Source organism: Prinia subflava, chromosome 4 (genome assembly GCF_021018805.1).
Source record: "Prinia subflava isolate CZ2003 ecotype Zambia chromosome 4, Cam_Psub_1.2, whole genome shotgun sequence".
In the NCBI taxonomy this organism is placed as follows: Eukaryota; Metazoa; Chordata; class Aves; order Passeriformes; family Cisticolidae; genus Prinia; species Prinia subflava.
The window spans coordinates 60,643,722-60,667,368 of record NC_086250.1 but is presented as its reverse complement, the minus strand read 5'-3'; the positions used below and the strand labels follow the sequence as shown (position 1 = coordinate 60,667,368).

Sequence of the window (23,647 nt, the reverse complement as noted above, 5' to 3'; positions counted from 1 at the left end):
CTATGTTAGAAGTGCAGTCTACTTCAATGGATCTGTGTAGTCAAAGTCTGTAGTGCTGGGGATCTGCATACGTGATGGCAAGGTGCTTCAACAGTGAGAAACAATCAGAGTTTTAAGATCCCAAAGGCAGCAAGGACACTATGGATTAAAAACCTATCATAGTCCATCTTACACACAGACAGATGTGCAACAAGTTCCTTATCTTACAACTCATGAGTCTTGCACAGCAAAGTCTGAATGGATGATACAGGGGCATGATAAAGGCATAAAATTCTAAGCAAAAATCTGGATTCTTAGGGATTAGAAAGAGTCCTAAATCTGGTGGAAATCTGGCTGAATATTCCTTGACAAAGAAGAGTTGTACACATATTACAGCTATACCTTAATACAGAGGTAATGTTACAAACACTAGCCATGGAGTGTTTAATTTAGAAATTTTACAGAACTAAAACTGTAAATTACCCACCAAGTATAAAAATCCCACTTACTTCCACATCTGTGAGTTCAAGTGTTTTTCTACCATGGAGTTCAGTGCGAATCGAAAATGGTCCCATCTTCTGTCAAACACATAGTACCCTCTGCCCATTAAGCGACTGCCATATGAACAGAACTGAAAGAAAAGGTATTGCAATGCTGCTTATAAAAATGTATTTCTACATTATGAAATATTTATAGATCAAGGAACACCGTTGTAATTTGTATTGTGCATATAAAACATATTTTAAAATGTGGTTTTCATTATCTACAGCATAAATGGTTTTTTTAAGAATTATGAAGTATATGCAGAATATTTCAGCTTAGTGTAAAGTGTATTTCATACTTCATTAACGAATCTGTGCCAGAGAAAGAATGTAACTGCTGAGGTACTCTTACAGAAAAAATTCTTACTGCCTCAGAAAGACAAGTAACACTGTTCTGTGTGTCTTAAATCTCAAAGTTGCATGACAGCGTAAAAAATATAACTGAAGAGGAAAAAAATGTGCAATAGGAACATCTTTAGTATCTACTTAATAAACAAACCCTTGACATTTCAGTAAAAAAGTAAATTATCATCCATGGCATCTATGCTACAACAGAACATGGGATACACTCTTCCCAGTGCACAAAAATCAACTGGAGGAGTATTTTGAGAATTCTGCAGAGCTCAGGAGTACTTGCATCACTTCTGGAGAACTTCCTGAAAATTCCTACTACACTGAAATGTTACACTCAGGAATCTGCTCTTGCTTCAGCTCATTCTTACTGATCTACATGATGCAGAGAGCTGCTGCAACACCTGTTTGTAGGAGAGAAACCTGTTACAAATCATCCTCAAAAAACAAGACAATTCTCCAATTGACAATGTATGACAATATCATACAAGAGACCCAGTCACACCAATTCTGGCTGACAGCAGAAGCACTGATGTGGTAGAAGAGCATTTGTTCATTTGTTCAAAGTACTTGGCAGCTTCATGAGCAGCAAGTGGTGACTGTAACTGTTCATTTTAAGTCTCTTTCATGACAAGGTCAAACAGGTTAATAGAAACCACCACCTAAGCTGACAAACTAGCCTCACCTCCCAGTGAGCTACCACTAACATCAAGTACCACCAAGAGGCAATTTAAGCAGCTACTGACTTTCCCCCGGTCAATTATTACCACCACAAGAGGGACTTTGTAAGGAAAAGACTCTACTTGAATAGGAAATTCAGCAACTTAGCACGAACTTGAGGTGATTTACACTATCTTTTCTGACTTCACACTGATACGGACTAAGAACTGGTTTCACTACCAGTATCTGCTTCAGTTGAGAGATGCTAAGATTTCAGAGAACAGATGAGTCAGTGGGTTTGCCTTGAAACAGAACTAGGATCCTAAAGCAGAATGGCTATGGACAGCCTCGCTCACAGCTGAGGCATGTACAAGAACTGGCTGCACTTAGATTATTTTTATTATTTTTTGAATTGTGTGGGCACCCATACAACAAACCTTTAGTTTTTAATTCATAGAGAAGCATCCAGCAAAACCAAAGTAGCATGCAATAGTACCAAGGAAACAGGAGGTTTCTGCATGTCATAGTGTTATGTGGACTACAGTAATTTTCATTTTCTCTGTAAGAACCAAATACAGCATTTTGTCTGTATGTTTGGGTCATACTTTTTCCTGGTGTCTGACAGTAACAAGTTCTCCTTTGCTCTAGGGAATACCAACAATGCTACCAGTTACCACAATGTTTGTTTTATTCTGCATACCATAGGAAAACACTTAAGTGTATTCCTCGGCTCAATTTGTATGAGAACCAACTTCTAAGAGCTTCAAGAGTTCTTCCACTGCTTCTTGGTTTGAACCATGCAAACAAATTCCACACTGCAGAGATAATGCCACAAAGCAGCTTTTAATATTTACAATGAAATTTCTCACTCATACAGGAGAAAGACAAAGCCAGCTGCTCAAACACATACTTGAGCCACCACCAGAGCCCTTCCATTTTGAGATGAATGAAGCAATAGTTTCTAAGTCCACATACACTCACATAAATGACATTTAATTACTGCTTTAAACCAGACTACAGAAATGAATGGAGCACTGTACTAGCCTTCTGCCACCAACTGCAAGGTACAGATTTGTAAGAACTGCAACAACCAAGAGAATATCTGCTCATGCCACATTTAAAGCAATGCAACCTTCGTCAGTTTAGCAGAACTACACCCAATTTGAGGTCTACTGAGAGGACAATCTAAAAACAGAACATCTGATTTTCTGCTGCCCATCTTGTCCTACATCCATGTATCATGTGTACTGACCAGTGGTCTCCTCAACCTTATCCCATCCTTTCTGTTAATGTAATGTAATCCCACCCTTTTCTGTTAATGTAATTTTTGACTTTAGAACAATTTTCAGCATGCAAGGTCTTCATTCCTTACCTTCTTATTAAATTACTTATTTGTTCTCCCCTCCCTAATTATGCAAGAACAATGGCAAGGCATGCCAGAGACTGACACATACCCCAAGAGGTCTGGGATGATGTCCAGAAAAATGACAGTCTAACTTCTCAGATTCTTCAGCTCCATCCGCTTCTCCTTCATCGCTGGACAATCTGCTTGTGATATCTCCTCCCATGGAAGGCAGTGGCAGTTCTGGCACGTACCCACTGTGGTTTGAAGAACTGTTGCTGTTTATGCTATTTGCAGATGAAGGTCTGGAAGAAGAATATACATTTAAATCATCAGTGTTCAAAGGCTCTACAAACCTACTTGCTGGCATCAAGCATCAAAGCAAATGATACCAGAAATGATCAATGTAAACGAGGACAGTAAAAGACCCTGAAGAGCTGACATTCAGTCTTATCAGAAATATATTGTGGGGCTGTCATCAAGTTCATGTTAACAGAAGCACCTGTCTATTGCCTGAAATTTTAAATTTGTCATGAAGCTGGATTTCAGATCTTGAGATAAAGTGTATTTAAAACATAAATAAAAATCAGGTATAGAAAACCTTTTTACACTGAACTATTACTCTATTACTTGATTAATCCCAAAGGTCCAGTTACAAAAATCATACTAAAATTAGTGTACTAAAAATAAGAGTGTTTAGCTGACCCCCTCTACAGGTACAATAGCAAGTGAAGTAAACTGGGAGAACTCCTCACAGCATGTAAGTTTTCTTTACCTTTGTCTAAAATGCAATAAAACAAAGCAAGAATGCCTTTGCACCACAGGGTATGATGGTGCCTTGCCTTTCAAAACTAGTTTGAAAACAGATTAAATTAGAAGTGGGGGTGGAAAAGGTTCTCAATTGCAGTCTGTACAACCAAGTATGTGTGGAGAGCTCTGAGGCTGGAGGAGATGTCCACACCGGGCAAAATCTGTAGATGATCTCCTTCAGTGTCATGAGTTCATGGCCTCAGGACAGAGCAGTCGCCCAGGCAGGGGACAGGAGCCCTCTCCTGACCTGCACGGGGATTGCTCAGCCATGGCCTCAGCCCGGGCTGGGCTGTGCCCGAGGGCAGCAGCAGAGCCACAGAGCAGAGCTGCCCCCCCAGAGAGGCCACAAGGCTTCCACGGCTGCTCTGAAACCAGCCAGGACAACCCAGCAGAGGCACTGCAGCAGGAACAGAAATGCACACTGTACAAACACAACGTCTGACTGCTAAAATCCTCCTCCAGTACTACTGCCTCTGCACTTTCTGCAGCTGACTCTCATGGAATTGCACTCCAGTTTTGCTGCTTTGACTGTAACACCTACTAAAGCCCATTTGTACCTGTCTGTGCTCCTCTCTATGGAAGGACTGTGTAAGGTCATCCTTTTACAAGAATTAGGCAGAGAGCACCAATTCATCTGTGGGTATTCTTTCATTGTCTTTTCACTCAAACCCTGCAAGGCCCACCTCTGCCACCATGGGAATGAAACTTCATTCAGGCTTGGTGGCCACACAGAAAACATTGGAGACAGCTGTCTCTGTAAGACCTGAGATAGCAAATACAAGAAATCTCTCTTTGAAATAGGGACTATTGTAGTAGGAAAGTCCCCAAATGAGCACCCAGTCCTGACCAAGGTTCCTGCAAAGAAATGAATGGTGATAAAACATAAATATGAACAAAGCCAACTAACTTAGCTTTATGCACTCCAGCCAAAATTAGTACCAAAAAATCCCACAAATAAACAAAACATATGGGAAGTTTTCCAGAGTACAATTATAATTCAGTAGATCAAATACCTCACACTCTTTTTTGCAAAAGGATGCCTTCATTGTTTTCATTGTCCTTCTGAAGACTGTTTTTTGTCCTTTCTAAGAAAAATCTTCAAAACAGGGAAGACACACTATGGACGGTTTCATATCAATAATTTTAAATGAACACTAAATGACACGTTTTTTACAACAATTCCATTGATGTAACTGGCGAAGTATTTCTGGAGAAAATTTCTATATAAATGTGCAGCATTTTACCACTAATAACTACACTGTTTCATGTAAACAGACTTTTATTCTCAGTTGTGACCAAATGACTGGAATATAATCTTTCCTAATTATTACTGACCATTTTAGCAAAAAAATGCAGTTAGTCTAAGATTCTGAGCCCAAGGTGGACACTATTCCTTTCCTCATTCCCAATTACATCATAGGCTACCATGGACAGAGTTCAGTTAACATAAGCTAGCAAAAATTCTTATATTAGTATATTTTATTGTGCAATAGCTTACAGAAATACTAAATGCTTGTAAAACCAGCTGTATGAAAGTCTAAGAAATTTCTTACAGCACCTTCAGAACACAACATTCCACACTGGAGAGCTGCTTACCTTGGAAGTACAGAATTTGGTGGTCTAGATTTTGCAGGAGATGTTACTTTAGATTCTTGCCCAGAGTTCACTGAGGATCCTGACAGGGAGTCTTGTGCTGGTGTGGGCTGGCTCTGATAGCTTTCCCTTGCAGATGGTGGATGCTCTTTGTCTTTTGCAACTTCTTTTTCCCTGGATCGAGCTTTGTGTTCAGCTAGAAGGATGTCAAACTGTTTTTTACGGCCTGGAACTGCTCGTCGATGATTAAGTGAATGAGTCTAAAAATAGGGTGGTTAAAAAGCATTTGTGTGTGCATGACATTGTTTATGAGTCCTCTATACTTCTGATACACCACTACTCTAAAAGATAAAATCTACTTCAAACAACTTTAGCCACAGTTATGGAAATAAAGCTCCTATTCCACATTATCTTGGATAATTAATAAAGTCATTCTTAAGAAATGCCAACATCAAGGCTAAAATTATTTTTTGCAACAATTTCTGTATAATAAAGGCTATTGACTTACCTTTTCCAGGATGGAAAATAGAATCCCAGTAATTTTAAAATATTAAGATAATCATTGTAGCTTTTAACTTACAATGAAAAACTGATTTCATTTGACTAAAAACATGAATACATTTTAAAACAAATTTAGCTGATCATCTCTAGTGACAGGCAGCACATACATGTACAAATGTTCATTAGAAATGTCTCACATTGCAGCTACGTTTTGACACAGAAGCTGTTACTATCACAAGGGCAGCTTCCAAGTAATTTATTATACAAAAATATGGTAATTTTTTTTTACAAAGAAATGACTATACTCAACATTGTTGCACACATGAACCAAAAAAGAAGCATTCAAAATAACAATTGGGCTCCTACATGAAACTTTAATGCTTTTTGCGTAATAAAATGGCAAGAAAAACATCTTTTTAGAAATATCAGTGGAATAATGCAGATGCTCTGATTCAAAGAAACAGAATTACACAAAAGAATTACCTGAAGACAGTGCCTGAATACCATACCCATTGTCTGTAAGACAGGAGCAGGTATGACCTCTCAAACTACTGTGGTAGGATTTAAACTATAACAAAGCATCTGATATTTTATCTTCTAAGAAAAATACCTTGCAGGTGAGCGATCTTGTGCAAGGTTTCTTTGTTTCAGGATCCAGTACTCCACAGTGCTTATTTGGGTCAAATTCTCTTTCTGTTTGATGGGAGAATGGGAAACAAGAAAAAATAGGTTATTACAGAAGATTTAACCAGAGCAGCTTACCATTTTTGCCTGTTAGAATTTAATTTAATCAGGCTCAATCTGAACTACCGATCCCAACTCCAGCATCCCATAACAGTGCTATGTGCACTACTCCTGTAGTTGTGCATTTTTTTGTCCTTGCATGTTTAAAACCATTTAGAGCACGATTTCAGCCGAGGACTTCATGGAAATAAGTCTGCTTACAGTGGAGTGGCCCAAACAAAGGACCAAGCCAGATCCCTGTGACTTCAGTTCCCTCTCTAACTCCAGCTGCCTCCGAGGCCATAAAATACAGCATTTGCAGCTCTGGCTCCAGAGCTGGGCTAAGACACAATTGCTATTACAAGTGCTTTAAACAGTTGGTGGCATTAAAAAAACTAAAATTTATCTAAATCTGTCCCCTAAATCTTTATAAAAATTAGATGTATGTTAGTTTTTATTTCCCCATGTGAAGGGAGAGATAGAATTTAAAATTTGCAGAGATTACGGAAAAAGGCATTTACATGAGTTCTACTCATGATTAACATTAAAAGGGCATTAATATTTAACATGCTGTATCTGCATATTTAATTTCATTAATATTTTAGTAATTCTATACCACAGATAGCATCACCTCCTTTAGGTTATGTTAATATAATTTTACAGTTTGCACTATGAGCTGTAACAAAACTGTGGATATACACTTTTTAGATTATGCCATTAAACCCCTCTACCATTACCTTCATACACCTTGACAAGTTATGGTGTAATTGGCAGACTGGTTTGCCTTTGTTTGGTAGGGGAATATAAACTCTTTGCCAAATCCCATTTTAACTAGACAGTGGTGTTACATTCAGATACAATAAACACCCTGTACTCAAATACAACGTTTAATCAGAGGATTTAAAAATCCTTCATAAACAAACAAATGGGAGCAAAGAGGAAGACAGTGATTCACAGCTGTGTTACAGCATCACAGCAAGTAGAACAGCTGGAATAAGAAAAGTAAGGACAAGTAGCTTATCGTGACAGCAGCTATCCTCCAGATATCACAATTTCTAGCAGTTTTATGTATTCTGCTATCTAGACTTAAAAATGCTTATACAAATATGAAATAGTTATATTATTAACCTATTAGCAGAGCCATACAAAAAAGTGAGCTTAGGAAAACCAGCTGGCATGGGTTTTTTTGGTGACATCTACAAAGAGGCTGGAATATGTTATAGGTAGTTGTAGTTTCTTTGGCATTTACAACACAACAGAAACACAAAAGTAGTTGTGTATGACTCAATATAATAACTATTTTTTCTGCTTACAGATGAAAACATATGTTCATGAACTAAAGGAGTTGGTTACTCCTGGGCATTGAGTGTAAGATGTTCCTATTGCAGTTTCCTGAATGACCCACCTAAAACCTTCAATGCAAATTGAAAAAACAAACTAAAGAGACAATACGGACTAATAAATATGCCTTCAGATGAAAAGTCCTGAAGGCAATTACAAGGGTATGGAATGTGTTCTGAAAGTCACCAAGCAAGGACTATTTTGGACCAACAGGGAAACACTTCAAATATCAAAAGTGCTCCAGACTGGTACTAAAGTGGCCCAACTGACTAAGACTTGTAGGACTGATTATAGCTAAGCCAGTTATTAGAAAAGCACGTACAGTTAAAATCAACATAAGGAGTTATAAAAGGAAAGAGTGTAAGCCTCTGCCATTGACTGAACAACAAACTATAATGGTTTCCCTGAGAAACAGAAAATACTGAACAAACAGGAAGCCACTTCTCCTGGCTGAAGCATTTATGGCTGCACCAGAGGAATCATGAACATTGAATTGCCAGCTACAGACATGCCTGGTTTGGGCAACACACTACATGAAACTTATCACCTTCTTATCAGTGACAAAATGCAGCTTCTGACTATGGTATTAGGAAATGTGGAGTGTGGCAAGCCCCAGACCCCATGCACAGGCACAGCTGGAGAAAGCTGTTTTTCTGGAATGGATTCCACTTCTTCACGTTCAGTGGACAAACTGAAGAGCATTTGTTATAACCTCACCATGAGAAGAGTAAGGGCCAAAACTGAACTGTCATGAGCTTCTGTTTGCAACAGAACAGTTTTACTTGGCATAAGCTGGGCATCTGCATTCCGTAATGCCATACCAAAGAGAACAAGAACTAAGGAAGATTTAGGAAAAAGAAAAATTTTTTTTGCAGTTGCTACGAGGAAACACTGATCCACTTATGCTGGGCAGCTACACAGTGTCTTTTGTGGTTCCACAAGCTGTTTCCTCTCTCTCAACAAGGACAGTGCTCCTGAAAAGAGAGCAGGTTCATTCATCACACAAACAACCACCAGCTCTCAGCAAAGAAAAAAACAAACTTCAATCATAGTCAGGGAAATGGTGTGAGAGACAGTAGAAGTTGCTAAAAAGGGAAGGAAACAGATACAAACTGGCCAAACTTATTAGGGAACATCAAAAATTAACATCCGTACAGTGCTAGGGTAGCGGACTGAGGGAAACCTAAATCCCTTAGCTGCAGTTTCATCCTTTTCATGTGAAATGAATGAAATTATGGGATATCTCAAAGAATCATCTCATTGACCTTCCAAGATCTTTGTCTCAACCTTTGCACAGTCCTGTATAATAATGGAGAGGAATACATCATAGTGACACACAATCTACAGGCAATTCATCCCCAGCGCTCTCAGGACTTCTACGATTTGCATAATCCCTAAATTATTGCATTGCTGCATCAATACTCAAGGCAATGGAAGTAAGACTGAGCAGATCACAGATCTGATCATGACAGAGGAGCTGTAAAAAAAAAGTCTTGGCTCTATGTATTTGTTAACCATATCAAAGTAAACACATGCCTATCCAGCTGCTCAATCAGTCCTGTGCAGAAATTTCCACCATGTCCCCTAGCCTAGAAGACACTGCAAGTCAGAGTTTAGAGAAGGAACAGTGCCAGAGCCATCTCCACAGAAAAAGCCAGCAAGCTGTAGGAAGGCCCTACAGAACTGATTCTCCTTTGTGAACACATTTCTGCAAGCACTTGCACAAAAATGTACAAGTAGCACCCACAGCCCTGCAGCAGTAAGTGGTGACATGAGGAAAACCATTAACAGTTTCAATTGCTCAAGGAGGAATTTTGAATTGATTAACTAAATTAGCTAAATTCAGCATCTAAACCATAACAGGAAATAATAGGCTAAAAGGAAGAAATATTCTAAATTAACTGTAAAATATAGTTTTTATTAGAATATATTGGATCCTAAAAAGGAAAATGTAAGGGTTAAAGCCTAATCTTAAGCTACTCTCTTGTAACATTTTTTCATGTTGTGAACAGCTATAAATGAACAATGGTTCTGTTTTCTTATATGCCACCTTTAACTAGTTAAGAAAGCAATCAGTGTACTGAATCCTTTCAGGCAATGGCATTGTTCCATGCCCCACACAGCCCTAGCAAACACCTCACACTGGTCTGAAATCCAGCCAAGGTAGCAGTACCACAGGCTAACTGCCAAATCTGAGAAAATGAAAAAAATAAACCTGATATTCAGGCAAAAAATAGGACACACTCATTAACTGGAAATGAAAGCATTTATCTTGTACAACTTATACTGGTTCATAACTAGTGCACATTTAGAAATCATGTGAAGTGACGTTGTGCCAAAGTGGCGATCTAATGTGGATCATGCTGCCATTAGCAAAATTAGCCTTTCAGTACACACAAGAAGTTCCTGCCCAAGTCACAAAGTACTGCCAGCTGATGAATAGACCCTGCACAGCTTCTTCAGCCGTAAATTTGAGTCAGTTACTTCTGCTTAAAAAAAAACAACAACAAAACCCTCAAAACACTTTGTTTCCTTTCATTCAGAGCAAAAATCTGTTTTCTGCTTTCAGGGGCAAATTCTCTCCTCATTGCCCAACAGCTGGCATGGGTCACCTCTAGGGAACTCCACAAAAAATAATTCTTCCTCCCAGTGGATGGTAACCTCTCTAACAGAGCCTCTGCCCTCCCACAATGTGGTGTTCTGTGCTTTGGTGGCAGGTTTGGACAGGGATCTACATCCTCAAAACTCCCCTGCCTAAGGCCATCCAGGGCATCTCCCAGTTAATGTCATTTTCTCAATGCCACTCTCTTGTCTTCCTGAGAAGGATCAAGATTCTCACACTAGAAACATTGCCACTCACATGTGAATGGCAGGGGGAGAGAGGTGAAGGGAAATTATGACTTTTAACACTTCCCCAGCATTTCCTGTATGTCTTAAGAATTTTCTCATATCTAAAACAAAACAAAACAAAACAAGAAACCCAATCAAAAACAATGAACATGAGTCTTTAAAAAATCATTACTTGGAGGATAAACCAATGTCTTAAATCTGCTCAAGTTGACCATGACTGAAGTCACCTAACCAAGGCATTTTCCTTTGTTGTAATCAGAATCAAATCCCATAATGGCTTGAAGAATTCTGCTTTTCTGTTTTAATGAATTTACTTCCTTTAAAAATTCTATTTGGCCTTTTGACCAGTAATTTCAAGCTAAACAGAATGTGCACTTTGAAAATACTTTACACATGCTAAGAATGTGAAAGCTTACATTTTCATACATGCAACCCAGCATCTTACGGCAAAAAACTCAAACCAAAGCCAGCATTTTATTAGCTGCATTATGAACTATAGAAGCATTAACAAAGAAAAACAGACTACTACAAAAGGTGAACTGCAACATCACTTACCTGAAAGTCTTTTGTAAGGCTTGTTACTGCTTTTAGTGCCATTTTGGTGTTTCTTGTCTATTGATGGAACTACAATTCCTTTGCCATTCAGAATCTTTTCTGGTGATGGTGGCACTGACTTGGATGTCAAACCAGATTTAACCAAAGTTGGAGCAGGTATGGTGGATGAAGAAGCTGAGGAGGAAGTGATGGTGGTAGTGGTTGCAGAATTCATTTTAACATTGGCACCATCTGCCTTCACTAGGTTAGGAATTTTCTCTAGACTGACTACTGGAACAGGAACGCTGCAAGATCAAAGAAAAATATTCAGGTGGTATTTTCTGCACCAAAGATTTATGGTTACTTAATTCCTTTCCACAGATACAAAAATGACAATGCAAATGACACAGTATCTTAAGACCAGACTAAAATGAAATACTTGGTACCAGTATTGATTATTTTTGTTCAATCAAGCATTTACAAAACCAGGCATCTGTAAAGCCTGTAAAGAATTATGAAAATGAACCTTTGTATTTTTTTAAAGATCCAATCCCCTACTATTCATAAGCAAAATCAGTATTTGGTACAAAACAAAATATACCCCTTACAAATATGGCCTGATGCCTGTAGCACAAGCACATACCAGATATGTGTATGCTGTACTAAACTCACCATGATAACAAAGCAGTTTGCTAATAATAGTAATATTTTAAACAAACACAAAAATAATTCATTTGCTCAAATGTGTCTGAATGACACACCAATTCTGGAAACAAGGAGAAAAGAGAATTTAAGTATAGAAATCTTAACAGCTGTCCTTTTAAAAGTATTAAAATCCTTGATAACTTGAGCATTCTACAATGTATTTTAATAAAATCTTAGGGACTTAAAAATTGTCAATAATATTTATTAACTATTAATAATTATTAATTTAGTTGGCCTTTTCAGAGTAAAGTTTGCAATAACTCACTTAGTCTAACTTAACTACCACCACTGCACATTTGTGAGACTAACAAATGTTACCTTCTCAACTTGGCAGCAAAAAAGATTGAGACAAATTATTTTCAGCTGCAAAAGTATTTTAACATTTCTGGGTTCTATCTGCATGAGGAAATATCCAGTGATAGCTTTTTATCTACTCAACAACTCCTAAACTGGAGATCTTGTGACTACCAGTTACTATATAAATGATATACCCCTCCCTACTGAAACAAACTCAAATAAAAATAAAACATAATGCATGTATGGTTAGGGACATCCCCCCATTCACAACTTGCACCTAATTTCAGCCTTTGTGTCTGAAAAATGGCACCTTTGCTGCACCTGTCTACAGAAGGAATGTTTAACAGGTGTGGAGTTTTCACAGTCAGAAAAATATGACTTTGAGATGCCATTCTCCATGGGACACACTTTGAAAACATCAAAACAGGGTCCAAAATAACTCAAGTCTTGACTCTCCTGGGCTCCTACAAACCTCTGTTTCTCTGTAGCTGCTGAAGATGATAAACTTTATTCTAAGGGTATTTTAACATAGGAAAATGTACAAACATTGATATAAACAATAAGTATACAGAACTATGAATGAAGATTTAGACAGCAAGACATCTTCTGGAGCTGGAATGAAATTATTTAAAGCTTCTGTCTCCTGTGGTACTGTAAGCATAGCAGTTAGCATACAGAAACAACTGCAGTAAAGTGTAGAGCCCTGGCCAGTAATTAAGCAAAAAATGTACCTTACTCACAAAATCAGAACTGTATTAAGAATTTCAATAAATGCAAACATGTAGCTATGAAAGGGAGGATTTTATCCTCTCCATTTTTACATTGCTCTGAATTTATTAAGTTAAATGGCAAGCATAAACTTTAACATCTCAGCATAGGAATTATTTGGTTTTTGTCTTTAAACAGATGGCAATTAGATTTTCTGAAAATAGGAAAATTTTACATTAAGCAGATCTACTACACATAAACTATATAAAAACATATGAGCAAATCCTCATGCTCATCAGTTTTTAAGAACTATTTTAATTCAAAATACTGAGATTCAGTTAAAAAATTGAGTGTATTATCTGGTCTAGTAGTGAAATACAGTTAATAAAAATGAAGAGGATTTCTCTGTTTTGCAGTGTTCAGAATCTCAGATCCTAGGGCACACATGGATGGATCACTGTGATAATGAAAAATGCCCAGGGGAGGGAATATTTTTGCTTCATTTTGTTACAGATTAACAAGTCCACGTTCATTACACATTTCATTGCAGTATAGACGAAAAAAGAAAAATACTCCAGAGTTGGGGACATACACATTCTATAGGATTCCTGGTATTCTATAGTAAATGATTTATGATTTCAGAAGCTATAGATTATAATTTCTCTCTCTCTTTTACTGTATTTAACAGTGAGGATCTCTAGTTCAGTCTTAGCATAACACATAAGGATGAATTTATAGCCAAACTGCAAATTGGAAGGTCCACAGCACCAGTGACTGGAGTCAACTACTAAGGTCTTAAAAAGTAAATAAATCACAAATGTTTATATTCATATTTGATGGTTAGAAAGAATTCTCTTCCTAAACTGTGTTTTTTGAGTAAAAAATGAGGATTTATTTCAAAAGTTTGTTAGAAAAAGAAAACCCAGGTTTTTAGTTTTATTTACTGTATTTAAAAATGATTTTTTGAACAGTAAGCTTGTTTAGATTTTTTTAAAGGCAGCTGTTGAAAGGGACAATCAGAAAAACAACATGCAACAAACACAAAAAATAGAGGAAAAGAATCTGTATTCAGTAAAGACAAGTTTACTTTTTTTGACTGAAGAAACTCTAATAAGAATAGCAGTATCTACCTAAAATGCAATAAAAGTTACTACCAAAGCAAACATGTCAGAAACATTCATTATTTCTTCTGCACTAAGAAGGAAATAGGATAACTCTCTCCAGTCAGATTTTTTTTACTGCTTTTTGATTCCTTCAGTAAGTGCACAGTGCCAGCTGAAAAATAATGATTGGGATTTTTCTTTTTACATAAGGGAATCTCCATAATGTGGCCATGGGTTCCAAAAGAGTTGGAGCAATATTGGGTCTCAGTATATTAATTTCTAATTGAATCTTGGAATCTTAGAGAAGCTAGCTGAGGGCTGCTCTTGCATCCATGCTGAAAATGCAAACCAAAGTGTCTTGGAAGAAATATTGGAAAAGCTAATAAAAATAAACCGATAAAACAGTAAGTTGACATGGTTTTGCTGAGGATCAGACTCTGGCAAAAAAATATTTCACTTTTTGATGAGGTTACCAGTTAAGCTGACAAACATAACTATGAAAATGTTCCAGTTTTAGAAAGGCACTATAAAACACAACCAAGAACGATTTAAAAGCAAATGTTAAACAATATGAAATTCAAACCTAGTTTTTCTGAGGCCTATGATTCACTAGGGGTGTTTTGCTAGGGACATTTTTAGCCATCATTACCAAGTATGACATGACCAAAAACTTCAGTGGACTGGAGAAATAAAGATAAGATTACAAAGGTGATAACATTTGCTGTTGGAATCAGGATTGAGGGGAACTAAATAATGAAGAGCCAAAGCTATAAAAAGCAGTATGGAGCATTTGGTGAAGGTCATTAACTCAAAGAGAGATTTTAATACAACTGAATGTAAAGTTACACACAAAATAACAGTCTGCAATGAAATACAGGGAAACAAGACACTGGAAAATAGCGACAAAAATATTTAGTGGTAACTGTGAATAAGCAATATGAGGTTTTACTGTATTGTTGTGCTTATATTAAAAATGGGATATGGCAAGTAAGAAACAGTTTTCACGTGTCCCTGGTTATACTGATCCTGGAATGTGGCTTCCAGTGTTGCTGACCAGAGGTACAATACCAGTGTGGATGAATTAAAAGGGAAGCAGAAAAAGGCTCAAAAATGAGGACTACACAAAGTGAATGGTCATGACAGGCTTTGGAAGCTCATTCTCTTTTTCAAACAAGGTAACATTTCCTTCTCTTTTCTCATGCTTTGTCAGGCAGTTGGACTAGATGATCATTGTAGATCCCTTCCAGCAAGCAAGAAAAGTAATTGTAGTATGTCACAACACTTCTCATACCTGTAGCTCCTTTTACTTCTGTTTTCCTGTTTCTTGGCTTTTAAAAATTATTTCTCCTTCCTATTATGTAATTTTGCTGGGTTTATGTTTTGGTCATTTGTAATTATATTCATTCTAACAAGCTGAGCCACTCATTCATCTCTTCAAATTTATGAGAAACAAAATTCACAAACATTTAAAAATGTAAAACATTGCTCTATTCTATATTGCTGGGATTGCCTCTAAAATGTACAAAATGTTTGTGATTAAATGTTAGATTATATGGTCCAAGTTAACCCTGCTGAGTTTTGCTTCCATGCTGCAACAGAAATATCCTTAAGTCATTACTCTCTTCACTTTGTCAGCCTCAGTATGAACCATCATATTTCCTAATACAAAGAAATAAAGGCCAAGATTTGATTAAAAATACTTTGAAAAGTGACATTATAAATCTTAAAGGATTGCCCTCAGGTATACCTTAGGGATCTTTTTCTGTTTACAGAAAGAGGCAGTTTTCTCTGTGTTGATGAAAACCACATCAATTACATCTCATATTTTTCATTTTCAGTACTTCTGCCAGGCTAAACTTTGTGAAGGGAGGCCAAGGAGATCTGCTTCAGCTGGTTTCTCAGCCCTAGCTTACTTCAACACTTTGCCCCAATGTTATGCTGCCTCAGGATCATGGATAGGTGGAAATGAGCACCCTGCAGCATCACAGCATTACCTAAATCCTCCACGGCAGCACGCAGAAGCTGGCGTGGCAGCGAGTGCAGCAGTAGCCTTTGGGCAAGTCAGCAATGAGGAGGAGAGCTCCTGGCTGCAGGAATGCCTTTTACAAAGCATCTCAGCTATGCTTACTAATTATGAGCACTTCTTCATTATTATGGTTATTTCTACCAATTCTTTGCCTTTTTCTCCACAGTTTCTACCCTTCTGCTATATCTCTTACCACCTTGGCTGCAAGTTGCAGAAAATGATGGTTTGCATTTATCTTGTGCACAGTGCAGTGGTGCTCCAGCTCTGCTCCAGCTCTAAGCACTGCTGTATTAATAGCAACGATGGCTGAGATACAGGGAAAAAATCAGAACTGACAGATATTTCTGGATTATGTATTCACAATAATACTTTATATTCCAACTACAAGAAGGGAAGTATTAAAACAGCAGCTGACAAATGAAACAGTTCCAGATCTCTTTTATCTGATCATTCCAATAATGATTTTTAAAGCATTAGCCATGGAGCAACCTGAACCTCTGGAGCACATCTTAGAACAAGACAGGACATGAACAAGAGAAGAACTACTTAGTTAACAGGTAAGATGATGCCTCAACCAAAACTATAACAAATTTAACAACAGAAGCTGGATCTACATAAAGGCAGGCATAGCAACAGATAGATCTATTGGTTTATGCTGTTGCACAGGCCATTCTCAAAATTCTAATTGTAACAGCTAAAATTTAAAGGAGATGCTGTACAAAAAGAATCAGGCAAGTCCAACAAAGGTTGTTCCAGGTCTGAAAAGCAATCATTAAAGTGATAGAATTCCTGAAATAAGCTGATTTGACAACTGTCTGCAAGAACTTATGTCAAATAAATGCTTGGCATGAGATTGCAACGTAACAGACAAAAGCATTAAAGACCTGGAAGCTTTTGAGGATGATAAACCACAACACACCTGGATACACCATGAATTCCATTTGCATTTTTGAAACAAATGTTTCTGTATCAATTGAGTATTTCTAAAAGCTAAGACAAGAAATACTATGGCTTGTGCAGCAGCTGAATGAAGGACAGAATCTTAAAAAATAACAAATTTTATTAATAATTTCACCTTAAATCAGAGCTGCTGAATACTTTCTAGTATTCTAAATAAATATTATAATCCTCTAATGGAATAGTAACAAGCACTTTCTTCTGTAACAGCTGTCAGCTCTCTCTAACCTGCAATGATTAGCAGACAGATTTTATTCTTTAACAAGTCTTATAATCAAAGGCATTTAACACTACATTTTTCAAGAGAATTCCACTGATCTTTGCTTCAGACTGTTTGTGATTTGCTATGTGGTAATTACAGTATCTTTAACTACTATATGCCTCATTTTTCCTCAAAACAAACTGAAACTGCAGTATGATCTCCCAGCATGGCTGCAAGGATTATGTAATTCTTGGGTGCAACTACTGTCATTTATTGCCAATCAATCAACAGAGCAGTACAACAGTTTTAAACGGTTAAATCTACCTTGTTAATCATCAGTAAATATTTAGGATGTACCCAATAAAGGGAAAGGGATGGTGGAAATGCTCAGTTATTTTGTTCCCTTCCAGCTTTTACTGACTGCCAGAATGACATCTGTTGCCAGAATGGATGATAATGTTTATAGATTCAATGAGCCTGCTGAAATGGGGAGATGTAAGTTGTAACAGGATGACAAATAGGTTTATAGTCAATAGTGTTAATACTCTGAAGTCCTTTCTGATTTTCTTTGAATTAGACATAAAAGGATCCTTTCTTGTACAAAATTCCCCTCCAACATTCAGAAGAAAAAGTCACTATTCAGTCAATATTTGGTTTCAAGTAGTAAATGAGGTACTTAGACACATGAGTCAGAGGCTATTCTGCTATTCTAGTTAAGGTGTGAGTGAATACTCTAACCAATCAGATTTCCTATTTCTAGAATTTTATACTATAATTGCCCACAATGCTCATCATGCTTAAAAAGAAGGTGGGTGCAGATTTATAGGAAGAATATATTTTTCCAGGGCAAGGTAAATTCTACAGCTAGGCAAAAGCTGCTGTCTTTGAAATCATGCCAACTTGTGCACTTTTCAGGCAGAAAGCATGAGCTGTGCCTTTAACATTATTTGAGCTTATTCTTTGTCTCATGAGGGAATGGTTTGCATTAAATTATTTACTGTTTTAAGGCAGCTGTGTCCAGAAACCCTACCTAAAACCATGACCTCTTATGCTAGGTATTACATATAAAAGCGAAGGATCTTTATAAAATAGATAAATCTTAAGAAAAAGGAAGTCTCACTATCTAAAATTTGCAGCTGGAGAACTGAAGCTGAAGAGACCAAGGCATAACAGAACGAGGAACTGAACTCACATCTCAAGTCACCAACCTAATGGCCTAATCACAAAGTATCTTTCCTGTAGATAATGAAGACAAAACAGTTTCTTAAGGGATAAAATAGTGACCCAGTTCTGTTTTCATTTATATTTTTGCAACTCTGCTGCTATCATCATGGGAGGATGGGCACGGCAGTCTCAAAGCCTGCATGTGTACATATATCACAGTACATGATGTCAGACATCCCCAAAATAGCGATTTTTGCAGCCAGAATTTTCTTGTCATCTTATAAGGCATCAACCATTATCAAAATACAGAATGAACTCCAACAGCAGCTGCTATTAAAGATAATTGACTATAACCAGTAAGTTTTCATGAACATCAGTTAAGCCAATATTAAGAACTCTTCAAAAATTATCCTGTTAAAACTGTTTAAAAGCATCAGTTCTAAGGGCTGATAGTGTAATGGAAGATGGACCTTAAAGATAGCAAACTGGGTCAATACCTCATTTGCTACACGCATCTTAGAAAAACACATTTGATGGAACATTGAAAAAGTAATCCAGTCCCTCTTGCTCTTCCTATACATATTTTTTTTCTTCATTTAAAAATATCCCCATTTAAAAATTTCCTCCCTTAGAAATATAGAGGCTTAAACTGTAAACTTAGGTAAAACTAGAATATGGATTTTAGTGATGATTGTGATATATATAGAGAGATACTCTGAACACCAACATCTTTGGTAGCTATTATTTTGGTACTTACCATGGTTTATCCCGTGACACTTTTGAAGGAAAGACTGTGTGCTGTTTGCTACTGGAGGTAAGTAGATTGTCTTTGGGCGTTTTGAATGGCTTTGAGTTGCTGCTGACAGGGTTATGGCCGCTGATACAGGATTTCGGTTTCATCTGTACTAGGGATGTCCTGGAATTACAGGCTGGAGAAGCTGGAGAAGGGGAAGGTTTACACATTGAACTGTGTCTTCGTTCTGTAACAGAAAAGGAATGAATTTTACAACATGTCATAGGCTAAAATTGAAAATACAAGTCAGGAAAGAGAAAATTGTTCTTCTCTATGCTAGTTACAATGATTTTCATCACTCTAAAGAACACCAGTTCGTTACTGTTGTGAATATAATCAAGCCAAATGATAATTAGACAAAACCAGCTTCATTAAGTGCTCTGAAAAAAATGTAAAAAATAGTAAAATAAATGGCAATAATCTACCAGAAAATCTGTGTGAGGTGGTACTTGGTATTTTAGCTCTTTCATGGCAAGAAGAAAGGAGAGTATGTAACAGCTAAGATGACTCAGTAAAATGCTCTGTGACAAATATGTGATTGCTCCTATAATGGTTTATGATGAATTCATCTGCCCTGGTTATTGGGCAGTTTACTTTATGACTATCTTGTTTCAATTTTAATGAGAAACTGTAACAAAAACAACAGAAGATTGAAAAGCAGCAAAAGGTCTACTGCTCCCAGCCCTTCCAGAAAGGCGGGCTCTGCCTGGTTCATTTGGTTATCTCCAAGCACCATTCAAGGTAAAAGTTTGGGGTTTTTTCCACACAGAGCAAATGGCATGTGCAAAAAACCCAGGAAGTTTATGTCTCAGTAGCACACGTGGTATCTGGAGCTCAGCACTACTCACACTCACACCAGAGGCCTCTCCAGCACTGCAAAAAAGCAAGGCCTGGCTGAGCCTGTACAAGACAGACAGGCCTCAGTGAAATTGTTTTGGTTAGGTCATTATTAATATTTTCTAAAATATAAATGTCCTATCCCTCATATTGTTACGTAAAAAGACTGTTTTGGCCATTCTTTACAAATCACATCTTTCTCCAGGGTACAAGTGCCAGTGCTTGGCCAGACGGCTGCATCAGTGTGCAGCAAGCAACAGGCTTGTGCCATGAACTTCAGCACAAGTACAAAATATTACAAGAGACAGGAGCTGATCTTTGCTATGAGGTTTTTGAGGGGTGTATAAATCTTGAGCAGTCCTGTTGGCCCCATTTGAGGCACCCTTTCCCCAGCCTGCTGACCCTGCAGCGAGCCAGCCCCGGTGCTCCGCAGCCAGAGGCAGCAGCGGGTGGTGCGGACGGGCTGGCGCAAGAGGAATTTTCCGGTCAGCAGGGCTGGCTCACTGGCACTGACTCCATTTGCTGGTGCCTGAACACCAAGCAAAGACCACAGCAGGATCAGGCAGGTACCCCCACAACCAACACAGTAATTAATCACAGACCCAGTGCTTCGGACAAGCTGGAGTCTCTCTTTCAGCATGCAGCAGTTTTTCCTTGCCTAAAGCCTTCAGCACTCAACCTGAAGAATCCAAGGGGACTCTTGGTGAGCTTGGCCAGCCTCACCCAGTCAGCCAAGAGCAGGTTAAGGAAGCACCAGTGACCTGCCAATACCTGGGAAGGTTTTGTATCTGCATCATCAACCCTGCACTCGCTAGTTTGATATTTCAAGGACAACTAAGGAAAATTTTCCCACAGAGAATCAAAACATAACAATTTGTCTGGCATTCACACAAGTAAAAACTTGCCAGTAGCAAAAGGATTCATCCATGATTAACTTGCAATAGGCAAATACCTTAAGAACAAAGAAAAATGCTTAAAAAATATTTCTAAAGGTTTCTATTAGATCTAAAATGACTAAATAAAAACATTTTTATTTTAAGTCAAGCATTTCCATATCTTCACATTCACAGCTTTAATTACCAATGCTGAAATTCCCTCCAGATTGTCCTGCAACTGAAGAACAAAACCATCTTAATTTGTTTTCAAATACAAAGGTATCTATCCTCACTCCCAAAATGTCCCCTATCATTTGCCAGTTTTCACTCCACCACACACTTCAGTGTGCAGCCTCTGCCTTTAAAAGTCCTTTGCAGGATGCAGTGGATTTACATCCATTTCACCTCATATTTGTGGTAACACCTATGTAGGCTATATATTTGATTCTGAAATGCACATTCATGGACTATTTATTTTATTAAATAACAGTTATTGTTTCAAGATTTACCAACCTTCTCAGCACCTATTTAATCTATTTTAAGTAGGCTAATCAAAATTTGCAACTTTCCCATTAATTACCTGGGGACTGATGAAAGGAACTGCTATGCTACCAATAAAATCAAGCCATATATAAAGTAAAACTTGGGAGAAAACATGTTTGCCACACACATACTATATAAACTTAGGATTAATTAGTCCAATTTTCATCACAGCTACTGGTTTTCTTAAGCCTGACTGCTTTCTAGTAAACTGTGCCATCAATATCAGCCCTATGGATATGTTTGGAAATGAAATATATTACTCTTACCAAAATTAATCTTTTGGAAAGACGAACATTCAAGATACCGATTATCTAAATTTATATTTTAAAGTCATTAAGTATCACATGCCATAGCAAGTTATTTTATAACAGTCTTTTTGTACTGGATTTTTAGTCAAGCTAAATGTTTGGTGCTTTTCCCAAGATAACTTTCTAAATTTATTAGTTCTCAAGAGCAAACCAGTACATTAACTTTGGATTTTTTACTCTAACATAGAATATGGTGGAAGAACTTTTGTAATTAGACAACATAACAAAGTCCATCCCACTATTTTAGGCAGCAGATGTTTACTTAAAAGACAGGGAAGGAAAAAACCCCTTATTTTAGCTGAGTGTGTCAGATTGGTGGTCATTCTTGTGATCAGAGCCAACTGCTATAATTAGCATTTCCTTTTACCTCCTCAAACTCCCCTCTTCCCCCCAAACACAGCTACAGAAAGTCTTCCACCTTTTAGCCAGACTCCAATACACATTTGAATATCATCAGCGTTACCCAGCTTTTCTTCAAATTTCTTAGAATGGAAATGTGACCTTTGTAAAGTCATACAGGAGAAAGAATGTAAATAGCCAGTGCCACTCAACCAGAGGTGTTCTGAGACACTGCTTGAACGGGTAGAATCTGCCCATTTCCTCACAAAGTTAATGTCACTTCAGTGTCAGCAGAAGACAGCAGCAGCAGCTTGCAGGTATGGCACAGTGGAGAGCTGCAAGAGTAATTCCCTCCACAGGGGCACAAAATCCCCTGTTTGAGCTGGGCAAGTATGGTTGCAAGAGGCTGTATTTGACAAAGGTGCGAATTTTCAGACAAGTCTCGATGGTGAGGGCATAAATTGTAACTAAATATTGGTATATTCCTTCTCAAGAACCTCTCAGGTTGTCTCTTGAGTCTTCATTCCTTACAATGTATGTGTAATCAATCACCCTTAGACACTGGTAATATGTTTCAGAGAAATAATGGGAATATATGACAAAAAAAGAAGGCCACCAGCTGTCAAAATCCACTGCTTAAAGTAGGGTGGTGGTGACCTTCTCTATCAAATTGACTTTTGAAAATTTTCTACTAATTTGTCTGTTTGTATTTTACATACATACATACATACATACATACATACAGTGATACATAATGTACAAGTCTACAATTTTACAGCCTATGCAATAAATTAATGTGCCAATAAAAGACATTTGCATGTCAAACAGTTGTGATAAAATTAAATATTCACATACTGACATATTCAGGAGACAATCAGCGACCTGTCTAACACTTTCTACACTCATTTGCATCTGTAGACAGATTGGATCTAGTAGAGCAGGTGAACTTTTATTCACACAGCTGTGGACATGGCTGTCCCTGTTCACATACACCACTGATACAGCCAGTGGACATTGATGAAACTAAGGAAGAATGAAAGTTTTTGTCCCTAGAAATGATAAAATGCAGCAAGGCAACTAGAAAAGCAGTTATCATCACTGATACGTGATAGTAACCTAAATTCTGCACACTTTCCAGCAATGCTATGAATATGTGCTCCAGTTTAAAAGATAATTTTTATGATTCATTTAAATACGTCCAAGTGGATGCTTATGTTCCCCATAAATAAGAACACATATTCTGTTTTGTTTCTAAATACCAGGTGTTGTCAAATCCAAGAGCACAAGAGCACAACCAAAGTTACAATCCTCTTTACCACATTAATCCTTCTGCAACCACTCAGATGTGTCAGCGCAGCCACAGCAAGCAACTGAGAAGCAACATGTGACTTCTGCTGTCAAACAGTTAATGTATTAATGGCATTAATCTCAGAGGAAAGTTTAACTCTCACTGAATTACCTCACTTTCTACAGAATCAATTTCAGATCAATATCTGTTATTTTTTCTATTCAATGGCAAGTGTCCAAAAGCCCAGCGCTCCATACAGCTCAAAGGCGCATTGCA

General features: G+C 37.6%; 1 protein-coding gene across 6 annotated transcripts in view; it reads right to left on the bottom strand.

Annotated features, from left to right (window-relative positions):
• Positions 1-23,647, bottom strand: part of ATXN7L1 (ataxin 7 like 1) — a 114,139-nt gene that overhangs the window by 12,778 nt on the left and 77,714 nt on the right. For all 6 annotated transcript variants that reach the window (XM_063396887.1, XM_063396886.1, XM_063396888.1 and 3 more), the window contains 6 exons: positions 19,146-19,368; positions 11,248-11,531; positions 6,389-6,471; positions 5,281-5,537; positions 2,987-3,179; positions 489-610 (listed from right to left, as the gene is read on the bottom strand). In XM_063396887.1, the coding sequence (XP_063252957.1) occupies positions 489-610; positions 2,987-3,179; positions 5,281-5,537; positions 6,389-6,471; positions 11,248-11,531; positions 19,146-19,368 (1,162 nt within the window). The remainder of the gene's footprint in view (positions 1-488; positions 611-2,986; positions 3,180-5,280; positions 5,538-6,388; positions 6,472-11,247; positions 11,532-19,145; positions 19,369-23,647) is intronic.